The 14,312-nt window shown below is 43.9% G+C and overlaps 1 protein-coding gene across 1 annotated transcript; it reads left to right on the plus strand.

Moving 5' to 3' along the window:
• The first annotated feature begins 3,052 nt into the window (after positions 1–3,052).
• On the plus strand, positions 3,053–4,226 carry LOC115460332 (coiled-coil domain-containing protein 166-like). Its single transcript, XM_030190118.1, is given in 2 exon segments — positions 3,053–4,158; positions 4,160–4,226. Coding segments are annotated over 2 exon segments (1,173 nt in total).
• The last annotated feature ends 10,086 nt before the right edge of the window (positions 4,227–14,312 follow it).

The raw sequence follows: 14,312 nt of genomic DNA on the forward strand, positions 1-14,312 counted from the left end.
AATATATTATTTCGATCAGTCTCAAATGCAAAGGTTACCAGGAGAGTAGTGCGTTCAGTTATAGTCTCTAATGATGTTTCAAGAATTTGAGTAAGATTTAAATCTGAAGCAATCTCCAGATTCGTTTTAATTCCAGTAATATAATAGACTTTGACTATCGGAGGAAAAAGTTCTTTTGGAATCTTTAAGATCTCTAGGAAATATTTCTGTAACATTTCTAATGGAGGTAATAGAGGGCTTTTAGGAAAGTTTAAGAATCGCAAGTTGTTTCTTCTAAGTTGATTATCCAAAAATTCTACTTTCCTTTGGTCCCTTTCTTTCTCCATAAGGACATTGTCAACTAGAGTTTGTAATTTTTTTATTGCAATAGAGTTTAACTCACTTTTCTCCTCTTGCTTCGCCGTTCTCGACTCCATTAAATGTTGAGAATGTTTAACTTCCTTCACTTCAGCAGTCAATTCAAGTGAAATCTTTTGCAAGGAAACATTCATTGTCTGGATGGCATCCCATAGGGTATTCAATGTAACAGTTGCTGGTCTAATTAGTTCGCCGGGTCTCGCTGGTGGGGGCGTCTGAATGGTAGCGGATACTCTCTCCACTCTTTCCGCCTTGCGCTCAGATGTCGCCGCGTCTGGCGTCGAAAATCCCACAGGGCCGCTACCAACTTCAAAACTATCCAAATGAAGTTCTCCTGTAGGGTCCGTCTCTCCACCCGGTCTCGGCGGCGCAACTCTATTAGGCGGGCTCAGCGATATCGCCTCCGCGCCAAGTTCTCCGGTAAGCTGTTGTTTCGGGGAACCATCCCGGGCTAAAACTTGAGATCCCAACGCTTGTAGCCCGAAGACTTCCAAGGTAGGCTGCTTTAGCGATGTGGTATCCCCAGTGCTAGAAACGGCTTTAGCACCGATCTTTCCTTTCCTCTTAACCATAATTAAGGAAAAGGAAAAACGCCAGGCAGACCTTCTCGTGTCTCAGAGCCTCAAAACGCAGCTCCTCCCTTGGACGCCATCTTGATCTCGTAAAACTGAATATTATAATGCCTTTGTATTGCTCCATGGTGCAACTACATTTCAAATACTATGTGCAAGTCTGTCACTGCATCTCAATAAAGATATAGCGGAATTAGAAAAGGTTCAAAGAATGGTGACAAAAATGATAAAGGGGATGGAACCACTTCCCTATGAGGAAAGGCTAAAGAGGTTAGGGCTTATCAGCTTCGAGAAGAGACGGCTGAGGAATAAGATATGTCTATAAAATACTGAGTAGAGTGGAACAGGTAGATGTGAATTGCTTGTTTACTCTTTCCAAAAATACTAGGACTAGGGGGCATGCAATGAAACTACTAGGTAGTAAATTTAAAACAAATCTGAGAAAATATTTCTTCACTCAATGTGTAATTAAACTCTGGAATTCATTGCCACAGTATCTGGTAAAAGCAGTTAGCTTAGCGGGGTTCAAAAAGGTTTGGATACTTCCTAAACAAAAGTCCATAAGCCATTATTAAGATGGACATTGGAAAATCCACTGCTTATTTCTAGGATACTGTCAAAAATAAACGGCTTTTACTTTCTCCAATATTATTATTCAAACTGACAAAAATATAATTAGGAGAGTATATCTATAAACATTTTTAGACTGCAACCGAGGTAGAGTCTCATGCAACTTTGCACGGCTCCTCACATCACTCCCATGGTGAATCTGTGCTCGTGCACTAAACTTTAATCATTGACTCAAACCTCCTCCATCCTATGTTACAATGTTTACAATTCATTTATCATACTGTGCTATTCACGCTTGTACATAGATATATTACATAAGTACATAAGTAATGCCATACTGGGAAAAGACCAAGGGTCCATCGAGCCCAGCATCTTGTCCACGACAGTGGCCAATCCAGGCCAAGGGCACCTGGCAAGCTTCCCAAAGACACTTAGCTTAAAGGTAAATTATCTTACTCATCTACAAGTGTTCTTACATAAGTATATCCCCAGAACCCAGACTTACTATTATGTCTCATCGTAGCTTCTTATTGTCTGCTCAAAATGGCGATCGTGTTCTTTTATAACTAACTGGATAACCGGAAACAGCTGACCATCCCTTCCGTGATTACTCATGGAGACTGGTGTATTACAGAAAACAACCCCACTGCAAGTAAGTGTTGAGTCCTTTTGGTTCCACTGTATCTAACCGGTGTATCCAAAAGGTCTCACGTTGCAGTAACTTCCTATTGAAGTCACCTCCTCTATCTGACAGATCTACCCGTTCTATAACTTTACATTTTAAATCATCGAAAGAGTGATTTTTAACCACACAATGCTGTACCAAGGGAGCTCCAAAGTTACGAGCCAATATCCTGTAATAATCGCGTGGATTTGCCTACATAGAGCTTACCACACGGGAATTTGATATAATACACTATCCCTGGGGTACGGCATGTAGTGTGTCCTCTCAACTTGTAATTTTTGCCCTCATATATAAAATCTGTCCAGTGAGTAGTGTGCGTAAATTCTATGCATATGCTGGTCAACCGGGTCAAAGCTACCTGCACTCTTGCCGCAATTAGGTGTCTGCAGTGACGCCAGGCCTATGGCTGGTGGAACTGTGGATGCCTAAATTTTAAGTTCACAAATTCTGGGTTATGTTAGCATTCCATTCTAGTATCTGGGATGCCATTATGGAATAGGCTGTCACCATGCGACATGCGGGCACCTAAAAGGAGGCACCCATTAGGGGCCCTGTTTACTAAGGTGTGCTAGTGTTTTTAGCACACGCTAACTGTGTAGACGCCCATAGGAAAATTATGGGCATCTACACGGTTAGCACGCACTAATGCTTAGCGTGTGTTAAAAACACTAGTCTACCTCTAGCATGGTTAAGTAAACAGGGCACTTAGAGACTTGCCCTATGCTAAACTTTTGTTATATAGTGTCCCATGAATGTTATGCATATTTCTTTTTAAGATCCTTATCTTTCCTGCATCTCTCCTATTTTTTTAAATCATGTATTTGTACAGCTCTGATTTCAGAAGTACAGTTTTGAGCTTCACAGAAATATGGCACAGAAGGAAGATCAGATCTATGGCAGTAGTTCTAGAAAAAATTTCCAGAGGTCATCTTCCAACATTGTGTACAAGGAAAAGGGCAAGCTAGGCATGACTGAAAAAGAGCAGTACCTGAAGAATGAATACCAAACCGTGACTGAACACCTGGTCAGGATAAGGAAACAGATTAGCTACTTACAGATGGACAATGAGTTTCTGAACCGGGAGGCCAAATGGATCCGGCAAGAAAACAGAATATTTGCTTCCTACATGGCCAAGCAAGCCCAAAAGAAGGATGACTCCATCATCAGGCTGAGCGACTATTACCAGTACATATTGGAGGAATCCCAGAGTGAAAGGGCGAATCTTCTTGCCCAGTACACGGAGAAGGAGAATGAGCTGAGGAGTCAGCTCCTGGAAAAGCAGAAGCAGTTCTCTGCCATAAGCAAGGAGGTGGAGGAGTTGCAGCCCTTCAAGGAACTGCAGGCTGAGCAGAGCAGCAGGATCAAGGAGCTGGAGCTGGAGGTGTTGTCCATGTGGGTCATGCATGCAGACAATGTCCAGCATGTGAAGTACCAGTACATGCATGACAAGATTGCCTTCGAGCTTGAGTTACAGAAAAAGATAAACCTCCTGTCCGAGGAAATGGTTAAGGGAACTAGTTACTTCTTGGCTCAGCACATTTTGAAATTGAAGGCGGAGACTTCCTGCCTTCACTGTGAGCTGCTGAAGCTCATTCGTCAGGTGTGCCTCCTGAGGGTGCGCAGGTGCCACCTGAAAGAGCAGAACTACAAGCTGCGAGAGGAGCTGGAGTTTAACAGGGATCTGGTGCATATCCTTCATGTGCAACGCCAACCCTGTGGCCAACGAGACAAAGGTCGTATCCAGGAACGCAGACTAGATCTGCCTCAGCTTTGGCAGTTATTTCGCCAAGATTATGCTAAAGAACAGAGGAAGGAGGAGAAAGTTCCACCCAGCAAGCATTTTGAGAGTGTCACACACCTCATGGAGAAAGTCATCTCTGAAACACCTTCACATGGTATACCCCAACTAATGTCAACATTAGCGGAAAACAAGAGCAATACTATGCAAATGCAGAATGACGAAGAGTCCAGCAGCAAATCTGACTAAAGCTGTAAACTCTAGCAGGTCTGAGCCCGAAATATATAGACAGCTAACCCAATGAACTTCTGTTTTCACAGCTTATTTTTAAAGAGATGTGCGAGTCATTTTAAAAGTAATTGAAATAAACTTACATTACATTAATGTTTAGAGTGCAAATATACCTTTTTTTTCCTTGCCTGTGCTGCCTTCTTATATATGAGCCAAGAGCCCTATGTTTATTTGATTGCTGAGACGTCTGTTGGTTGAATATTCTTCTGTCTTTAAGTTTGAATTAAGGGGGAAAGACAAATTGGAGGAACTTGAAGAGGGAAAAAAAATCCACTCCCCCAACATTGAAGCCTGAGTAGTTGACAAGTCTTGGTTAGGTATGGAAAGGGAAAGAAAGAAGGGAAGGGTGGGGGAGGGTGGGGGTGTCCTAGAGGGATAAACATTTTTAATGGAAGAGAAACCAGGAGGATCACAAGGTTAATCACTCTAGAGTCACAGCAGATGTCCCTCCTTAACAGTTTTCGTGACTCTAGAGTAATTAACCTTAATGAGTCACCTGGCTTTCTCATCCTTTAAAACTGACATTGTTTATCCTTTTTTTAATGAACTCTATTATTCTGGGCAATTCTTCAATCTCCATGTGACTCACATCTTGCTAAATTGTCACACAAATAGTAGCAGAGTTAGGAGAACAATTAAGAATGCTCCTCCCCCCTTTTTTTTTTTGCTGTCAGGTTATATGAGAATTATAATGAGATAGGCTCTTCAAGGTTTTAATCCATACAGGGAGGAAATCCTTCATGCAAGCCACTTCTAAAAGCTAATTAGAGGAGAGAACTCCTAGAGCTGATAACAGTCTGAGACCTGGAGGGCCAAGCAAACTCATGACAAAAGTGTTTAAATCTGGTACCTAGCCGGTTGCATTTCTTTCCAGTCCAAGATATCTTAGGATGTGTGCTATCTGCCATTTCCCAAGATGAAAGACGTAAGATGTTACTTAAAGCATGCCAAGACTCAGCAGTACCATTCATGACAACATAGATGTGCAATATTAGATAATTAGTAAAAGAGGCCATTTCAGAGCAAATGAAATGGGCGCTAGCAAGGTTTTCGTCGCCAACACCCCTCCCTCCCTCCCTCCGTGGCCAACCCCTTCGTTGTTCTGCCATTGCTCCGCCCCCAATGTCATGACGTTTGACGCGAGGGCGGGGCCCGGAGCGATTTCCCATCCCCCCGCCTCCCTGCCTGCCAACCCCTTCGTTGTTCTGCCATTGCTCCGCCCTCGAGGGTGGGGCCCGGAGCGATTTTGGTGGCTTCACCACCACGAACCTTCGAACCTTTTTGAAGGAAGTCAGGGCTTGGCTTCACTGACGTCAGTGTCCTCAGAACGTTGAGGGTGAGTTTTATTATAGTAGATAGCCAGTAGCCTTGATAAGTGTGACCTGGAAAGAAGCATCAAGTGACTTTATGGTTCTGGAAGACATACGGAAGCAGATAGGTGCACAGATAACTGGGGTTAACCATAAAATAACACGTCTTAACAGTGGCCCATATTAATTAAAGAAAAAAAAATGTTTCTAAAAATCAAAATTATTGCTATCCTATATAATAATTCTCACCTCCAACAGGATGTGCCTGGGACCGTGCCTGCTGGAAGTGGTCTGCTAGGCAGGCACAAAGCAAAACAATCTGAGTGCTGGCCATTAGGACACAGGGTTGATAGGAGAGTTTTAAAAGACTGAAGGAACCGAAAGTGTTAAATGGGGGGAGGGGGGGGGAGTTCTGAACGACTGAAAGACATGAACATTTGGGAAAGGAAAACAATCTGAATGCTGGCCATTAGGACACAGGGTAGATAGGAGAGTTTTAAAAGACTGAAGGAAATGAAAGTGTTAAACTGGAGAAGGGGGGGGGGAGTTGTGAATGACTGTTTTCCTGTCCCAAATTTGCATGTCTTTCAATCTCAATGCTGGCCATTAGCACACAGGGTACATAGGAGAGTTTTAAAAGAATGAAGGAACCAAAAGTGTTCGGGGGGGGGGGGGGGGGGGCAAGTTCTGAATGAATGAAAGAAATGAAAATTTATGAGAGGAACACAATCTGAATGCCGGGCATTTGTACACAGGGTAGATAGGACACTTTAAAAAAAAAAAAAAGAAGGACGTGAAAGTATTACATCTTGGGGGAGGGGTGAGGAAGAAAGCGGTGGGGTATCCGGATACTGGGTGTTAGGGCCACGGGGGTACATAGACTTTTGAAAGCCTTAAGGAACCTAAAGTGTGGGAAGGAGGAGGAAAAGGAGGGGAGGGAACAGTGTGAGGGGCATTAGGAACAGGGGAGGGGGCCCTGTCACACACTCTCATTCTCACACACACACTGTCACACAGACAGTCTCACTCTGTCACACACCCGCACATTCACTCTGGCTCTCTCTCTCAAACATACACACTCCCAGGAAAACCTTGCTAGCGCCCGTTTCATTCGTTCCAGAAACGGGCCTTTTTTACTAGTATGTAATAAAAGTGAGCCAAGTATAGGACAATCAAGCCATTATGACATCACTGATGAGGTTGGCTCTTATTGGTGGAACGAGGCATTATGATATCACAATATCAACTCTGGTTACCAGAGACTGAAACTCTCTCTTCACACTCTTCAAACTCTTATCAACATGGGCTACTGTTAAGACATGTTATTTTACCACTAACGTGCTATTTTAGCACAGGTCACGTTATGCAATAAGACCTAGTTACTAATAACTGGGGTTAACAGTAAAATAACATGTCCTAACGGTAGCCCACTGTGGTACAGGTGACTGAGGGCGGGCCCAGAGCCCTGATAAATGGAGCTGCACAACAGGTAAAAGATGAACACAAAAGTAATATTTCATTAAAGGTGCTAGGCAGGGTTTTTTTGAGGGGGTACTTGGGGGTACTGAGTACCGGCACCTTTTCTATTGTCTGCTAAAATTGACCCATGGTCCCCAAGTTTTAATGAAAGAGCTCAGGCCCTACACCCCAGTTCTGCCTTGTCATAGATTCTGTGACTGGTTGCAGGGGGCCTGGCTATTGTGGGGTGGGTCCTTCAGTAATCACCCCACCCCTGAAGGGTGGCCTGGTATTTTAGTACCGGCATCTTTTTCACTAGAAAAAGTGCACTGGTGCTAGGTAAGGGGTTGTGTTCGGTTCACAGGTATGGGAGAACATAAAACTAGTCTTTAGATGTAACAGGGCTGGTCCAACCCAGTAAGCAGGGTAAGCACTGCAGGGGGGCGCCTGCCTTCAAGGGCAAGCAAGCTCTGCTGTGGCTTTTGTTTTTCAGTATCTAATCTCTGCTGCTCATCTCAGTCTGGCTCCAAAGCGGGAGCTGTCAGCTCTCTGTCCCGTCCCCTCCCCCCTCCCAAGCAGAGAAATATCCTCCTTGTGTTTGTCAGAGGACCTCACTGCTCCAACTGAATCTGGCTCCGAAATAACTTGTGGGAGCTCAGCTAACCTCTGCCCCCTGCCCCCCCCTGGTGACAAGCGGCTTCAGGGCAAGAAGGAAAGCCTGAGGAGGCTCCAGCACAGGTACTCACTATGCCTGGCTGAGCTCAGGAGCTAAGCAGCAGCATAGTATTCTCTGCAGCCACCCCTTCAACACATTGGGATTGAGAGTGAAACCAGGAGCTGGAATCCAGCCCAGAGAGGGCTCAGAGACAGCACAGCAAAGCCTGGACCCTTGTTTTGTCAGAGACTGCTGTTTAGTGCTGCACCTGACCCACCCTTTTCCACCCCCTCCCCAACACAGCAACTCACAGGACAGGAGGGCTAGATGGCTGCTTTCAATTCCTAACCATCACCAATCTCCTATCTCTCATTCCCACTTCAGTAACTCCTGTTAGTCTTTCCTACTCAGATTGTAGAATATGTTAGTTTATTTTTTATTTTTGTTACATTTGTACCCCGCGCTTTCCCACTCATGGCAGGCTCAATGCGGCAGGCAATGGAGGGTTAAGTGACTTGCCCAGAGTCACAAGGAGCTGCCTGTGATGGGAATCGAACTCAGTTCCTCAGTTTCCCAGGACCAAAGTCCACCACCCTAACCACTAGGCCACTCCTCCACTGATTAAGTCAGTCCTAGCTAGATCCTAAGCTGTGCTCGATGATGTTAGTCTGACCAGTTGACTGTAAGCATTGCTAGTTGTCCTAATTAGACTAGCACAACTAACAAGACTAACACCTCTAGTAATCTGTTTGTCCTATCTAGATTGTAAGCTCATTTGAGCAGGGACTGTCTCTTCATGTGCAAATGTAAAGCGCTGCGTATGCCTAGTAGCGCTATAGACATGTTAAGTAGTAGTAGTAGTAGAGTGGGCCTGGGGGGAGGAATGGGGATGGATGAGAGGATTAATGGGAGTGAGGGAGCCTGGGTGGGAATGGGAATGGATGAGGGGATGAATGGGAGTGAGGGGGCGGGGTGGGGAGGAATTATGCTGTATGAGAGGATGTAGAGGAGGGAACAGGGAGATGGAGGAATGCTGGGCATAGATGCTGGGGGGGGGGGGGGGGAGAGAAAAAGAGGGTTGGGTATGAAGGGAGAAGGCTGAGAAAGAGAGACTATAGGGAATGGGAAGGCTATTGTGCTGCATGCAGAGTCTAACTTCTTAGGATTTCAGGTTAATTTTTGAAGAATTTGAAGAGGGGTTATCTCTGTTCTACATGTGTGACTGCAAGGCCAAGTGTCTGAATAGGGATCTGTTTGTTAGATTCTGAAATTTTGATAACACATTGTTTTTCAGAGTTGGCAAGACTGTCTGTTCTCCTAATTCCTGGTCTGTGTGCTAAGTTATTTTTCTTCTATACTGGTGTAATATTTTCAATGATGCCATGGCTGATAAAATGGGTGTGTCTACTGTGGGGGCGGAGCCATAGTGATCCCGCCCCTGGATGGGTAGGGGCGCTATCCCGCCCCTGGATGGGTAGGGGCGCTGACTAATAGACTGCAGGAGGGCGCTAGAAACCCTAGGGCCGGCCCTGTGTAGGAATCTCCTCTTGTGACTGTCCCTGCAGGGCCATGGTAGGCACTTTTGTCTTTCAGGAAGCAGCACACTGTGCATAGCTCTGGTCTGGGTCCCTAGATTTACCAGTACAATCTTTAACACATAACATATGCCGGCCAACCGAGTCAAAGATACAGTTCTGCAAGCTCCCAAGTTTAGTGGTGTATCTGAGTTTATAGACCACAGGCGTCTGTATAATTAAACAAGATCAGATTTATTCATTATATCCAGTTATCAGGAGTTCTTTTGCTTGAATTTTGAGTGCAACAATGAAAGTGTGATCTTCAGACTCCTGATGCAGGCCGATAGGCCGAAACACGGCCCCTGTCAAGTCACCTGAGGACACTTTATAAAGGAAAATTGTGTACCTCGGTGTATTGTCCCCATTTTGGTCGTCTCTGCTGTTTTCCTTTTTGTTTTGTTGCATTTTCAAGAAACAGTAACTGTTAGCGTGCAGACTATAGGCATGCGAGATGGGGGATGGGGAGGTGAGGGGGTGAGAATTATTTTTGGGGTCTTGGTGATTATTATGTATCCTTTTGAGTGTTATTGTTGGAATTCTGTGCTGGCTTGTATAAAGAAGGGGTTATGCTTCTGAGTTTGAAGTCAGCGTGTTGTGCAAGACTTACAGATCTAAACCTAGGTCTATCCAGATAAGATCACAAAGAGGGCCAGATTTTCATAAAACTGTCAGACCGGCCCGTACACTCCACAAACACAGGGAGAAAGAAAAAAAAATGCAAATCCCTACCATTGCAACATTTAAAAAGAGCCTTTGTTTGCCTGGGGAGAAGCTAAGAAATTCCCCTGATGCAGGGCCTCTGTTGGGATTTCCAATGTACCACTGTTGATCAGCTCTTTCTTGTTGAAAAATAAGTAAAAATTTATAGTTGGTTCTTTTCAATGTTGTAGTGGTGTTGGAAGACATATGAATTTGAGTTTAAAAGAATGTTGTTGTTTGTTTGTTTTTTTTTTCAATTATTAAGTTGAGACAGACTTTTGAGTTGTTGTAATTATATTTACATTAGCTGTTGGTAGAGCTTTTTTGTCCAGTGATGGGAATTAAGCCCTTCCTCTTTTTTGCATTAGTATCATTTTTCACTGAGGTCTTTTTCTCCACATTTATACAATAGTATTTTCTTTAAGCTCTTCCTTGCTGTAATTGAAGTCTCCCATAATACTTGAGTGTCTGATGTCATGACTCTTGCAGCTTGGTAATTAGAAGCCCCAATATCATGGAGCATAACCCTGGCACAGCAATCACCTGAAGTCTCTATTATTTTATGAAGTCTCTTTTATTGACTAAATCACAGATAATTTACTCACAGATAGATGTTCAGGATACAGAGACTTCTTAATCTGGAGGCTATGGGAGGTGGAGATCTGAAGAGAGGTAGTTGTATTGCAGGGGGAGGGGAAGGTAGTTGAACAGGTAGAAATAGTCCAAAGCTGGGTGACTGCAATGTGCGATATCTCATTTGGAAGAAGATATTTACAGGGTAAAAAATCCAGGTTCGTTACAGGGATTTTCAGCAGGACAGAGCTGTCTGGAGCGAGATGGTGTTGGCTCCATGTCCCTGGCTATAATGGAGGAAGAAGCCCCACGTGGCTGAAAGGACAAAGAAGTGGTGGGGCTTCACACAGGGAGGAGCAGATAGAGACCAATGGGGACAGAGCCTGCTATCGGATAGCAAGGGGTAGTCCTAGAGATAGGAGGGGAAAGGTCATACCTGGCTGACCTCTGAGGACAGATAGTAAGACTGAGCAGGAAGACAAAAGAGCCAAGCTTGGCAGAGAGAGAAGGAGAGAGAGAAGGTCTGAGCAGCCTCACAACCAGTGATAGCAGTTCTTACACAGCCAAACAAGTGTGGTTGCACTGCCTGTGAACTACATTACCCACAGTGCATTGCTCATGTATTTTTCCAGTGGGGAAACTGCAGCAATGATAGTCCTTGGGACTGAGAATAACAGTAAAGGCATTACACACATTTTAGGATCACGTTATAAACTAGTGCGAGGCTGTCGGAGGACAGAACATCTGATCTTATTTGCTGTTCTAATTTCTACTAGCATGTCATTCCTTGATCCTGGCTAGGTAGCAGCAATGAGCAGGAGCAGCTGAGGATTGTTCGTTCTCCCACTAGAACACCAGAGATCCTGGTAAGAACTGGGGCTGGAAACAGGGTGTGGGAGGGAAGGATTGGCTGGATCCTTCATTGGCAAGGGGAAGGGCCTAATGCTGACACTTGAGAGGATTGAAGAGGGTTGAGTGATGATCAGGGGATTCACACTAAGACCGGAGGGGGTGGGGATGTGATGCTCATACCTGGAGGTGAGGGAAGAGTGTTGGATGATGATCGGGTGATGATCAGGTTATTTGGGTTTGGAAGGGATGGGGGGTTGGGGGGGTTGGAGTGGTGTGCTGCAAGTGGTTTTTTAATGTTTGGGCAGTTGGCAACTATAATGAAAATACACTGAAACAAAATGTTTTAAAAACAACTCTTTTTTTTTTTTTTTTTGCTTACATAGTCCTTGTTTCATTGTTTTCTGTTTCATTTACATTTTTTCCCATTTACTTTTGTTTTGAAGTGAGCATAGCACAACTTTCTCCTAAATGTCCCCGGAGACAGAACCTTGGATACTGAAGTGTGTGTCTTGGAACTTTTGACCCCCTTGAGAGCAGCTTCAACCACCATGGAATGGTTAGGAAGCTATTCTTTCTTGAATACAGGAACCTTCTAGACTCTGTACATAGAATCAATCTTCTTTATGCAACAGCGTCCTCGGGCACCGACTAGCTCTCAGGGTCAAGCATCCATGGCCCGGGCCACAAACCAAACCGATTTTTACTTTCTTACTTTATTTACTGAGCTGGGCACAGGCCAGGGTCAGACTTACTCCTGTAGGCCTTAGGATATTAATCCATACTTTATTTCTTTTTTTCATAAATGTTATTGAAAATTTTGCATTTATATCAATACAACAGATATGGTAACAATAAACATTAACAAAGAGCATTCAATATTTGTATTAGAATAACTGGTGAGCTATATACAGGTTCTGCCCCCATATTCATGGAGGCAGGGTATATTGTGATGTACATTTAATTTGAGTATTATTTTGCATTTAGTTGAATTAGTTGTGTAATAGATAGCACTGTGTACTGGGGCTTCCCCACCACCACCCAATAGTTTGCAGTATCTGTAATTGACTCTTTGTGAGCTTTCCCTATTGGTTGTTAGCTCTGAGCTAGGGCCAGCCCTCCCTCTCTGCCCCTGTGGGCTGTGTATGAGAGAGCCCTGTCTTCCTAGTAAGCCTTTGTGATCAGCAGCTGTTCAAGGGGCTTATCCCTTCCGTAATTTGATGGGAACTGCAAAAAAAATCAAACCATGTGGAAGTTAGGCAATTGCCTAAGTAATACCAAATTACCTGTTTTTGAACTGCATATATAGATATACACATGCATCCTAGTTTGTAATGTTTAAGGTATATCCTTGAGTGCCTTTGTCTGTTGAGGCGCCTCTTTTTCCCTTGGTCTTTGCCTTTTCAGTTATTGCACCGACATCTTTTTTGTTGGGACTATTGGCCTTTTTTATGCAAATGAAGCTCTATAGCTAGGCAGAGCTCCAAAGACGGGACAGGAAGGATTTTCGGAGTTTGCTGTTCCTAAATGTTCATGGTTCCTGGCTTCTGACTATGTATAATCACAGTGTGTCCCCATGTCATTATACCCATTTCACTCCACTTAGGATTTTGCAAACCTGTTATCATATCCCCCCCCCCCCAGCTGTCTCTTCTTCAATCTGAAGAGCCCTAATCTCTTAAACCTTTCTTCATATGAGAGGAGTTCCATCCTCTAGATCATTTTGGTTGCCTTTCTATGAACCGTTTCTAATTCCACCATATGTTTCTTAAGATATGGCGACCAGAAATGCACACAATACTCAAGGTGAGGTCGCATCATGCAGCGAAACAGAGACATTAAAAATGCTAGGAATTATTAGGAAAGTGATAGAAAATAAGAGAGAGAATATTCCAGCCAATATCCAGAGCGAGTTAACTGGCCAGGAATGGCCACTGACCGGTTCAGTCGTATCTCAGCTGATAACCGGTCATTTCTAGCTGAAAATGACTAGATGGCAGTGAAAATAAAGCCAGCGATAAGTACATAAGTAATGCCATACTGGGAAAAAAACAAAGGTCCATCGAGCCCAGCATCCTGTCCCCGACAGCGGCCAATCCAGGTCAAGGGCACCTGACAAGCTACCCAAACGTACAAACATTTTATACAAGTTATTCCCAAAATTGTGGATTTTTCCCAAGTCCATTTAGTAGCAACTCTGCCAAGCTAACCGCCTTCACTACGTTCTCCGGCAACAAATTCCAGAGTTTAATTATGTGTTGTTGGGGGCATTCTGGGGGATGTGACCAGTGAAGTCCCAATGTTTGGAACTTAACCAGCCAGGCTTAGCAGGCAAATAGGTCTGCTTTTTATGCAGCCTTGCCTACTAAGCCATGGCTGGTGAAGTTTGAATATCGACTTAATTGGTCATATGCTAGCTAGCGTTAAAAACCTAGATATTTAATGCCAGCCGCTGGAAACAGCCCAGCATTGAATATCCAGGTTGAATGCTGGTGGTGGGCAGTCAAAGCACTGCCTGCCACTGGCTAGATATTGGGTGGATTATGTTTGCTTTTTTTTTGCCACCGCTGAACACTGAGCAGAAGATTTTAAGATATTGTCCACAATGACATCTAGATCTTTTTCTTAGGTAGTGACTTCTAATGTGGAGCCTAGCATCAAGTAACTATGATTTGGATTATTCTTCCCAATGTGCATTACTTTGCATTTGTCCGCATTAAATTTCATCTGCCATTTGGATGCCCAGTTTTCCCATCTCCTGCAATTTCTCACAGTCCGCAAATGATTTAACAACTTTGAATAGTTTTGTGTTATCTGCAAATTTAATCACCCAACTTGTTCCCAATTCCAGACCTTTTATTAATTGATCTCCCACCAACCATATCATAAGAACCAGTTACATGAACCAAAGAAGAAAATTCATGACACTTTCTCACTGAAGTTTTATTGCATCCTTTTTATTCAAATTGATTCATTTC

Source organism: Microcaecilia unicolor, chromosome 1 (genome assembly GCF_901765095.1).
Source record: "Microcaecilia unicolor chromosome 1, aMicUni1.1, whole genome shotgun sequence".
Taxonomy (NCBI): domain Eukaryota; kingdom Metazoa; phylum Chordata; class Amphibia; order Gymnophiona; family Siphonopidae; genus Microcaecilia; species Microcaecilia unicolor.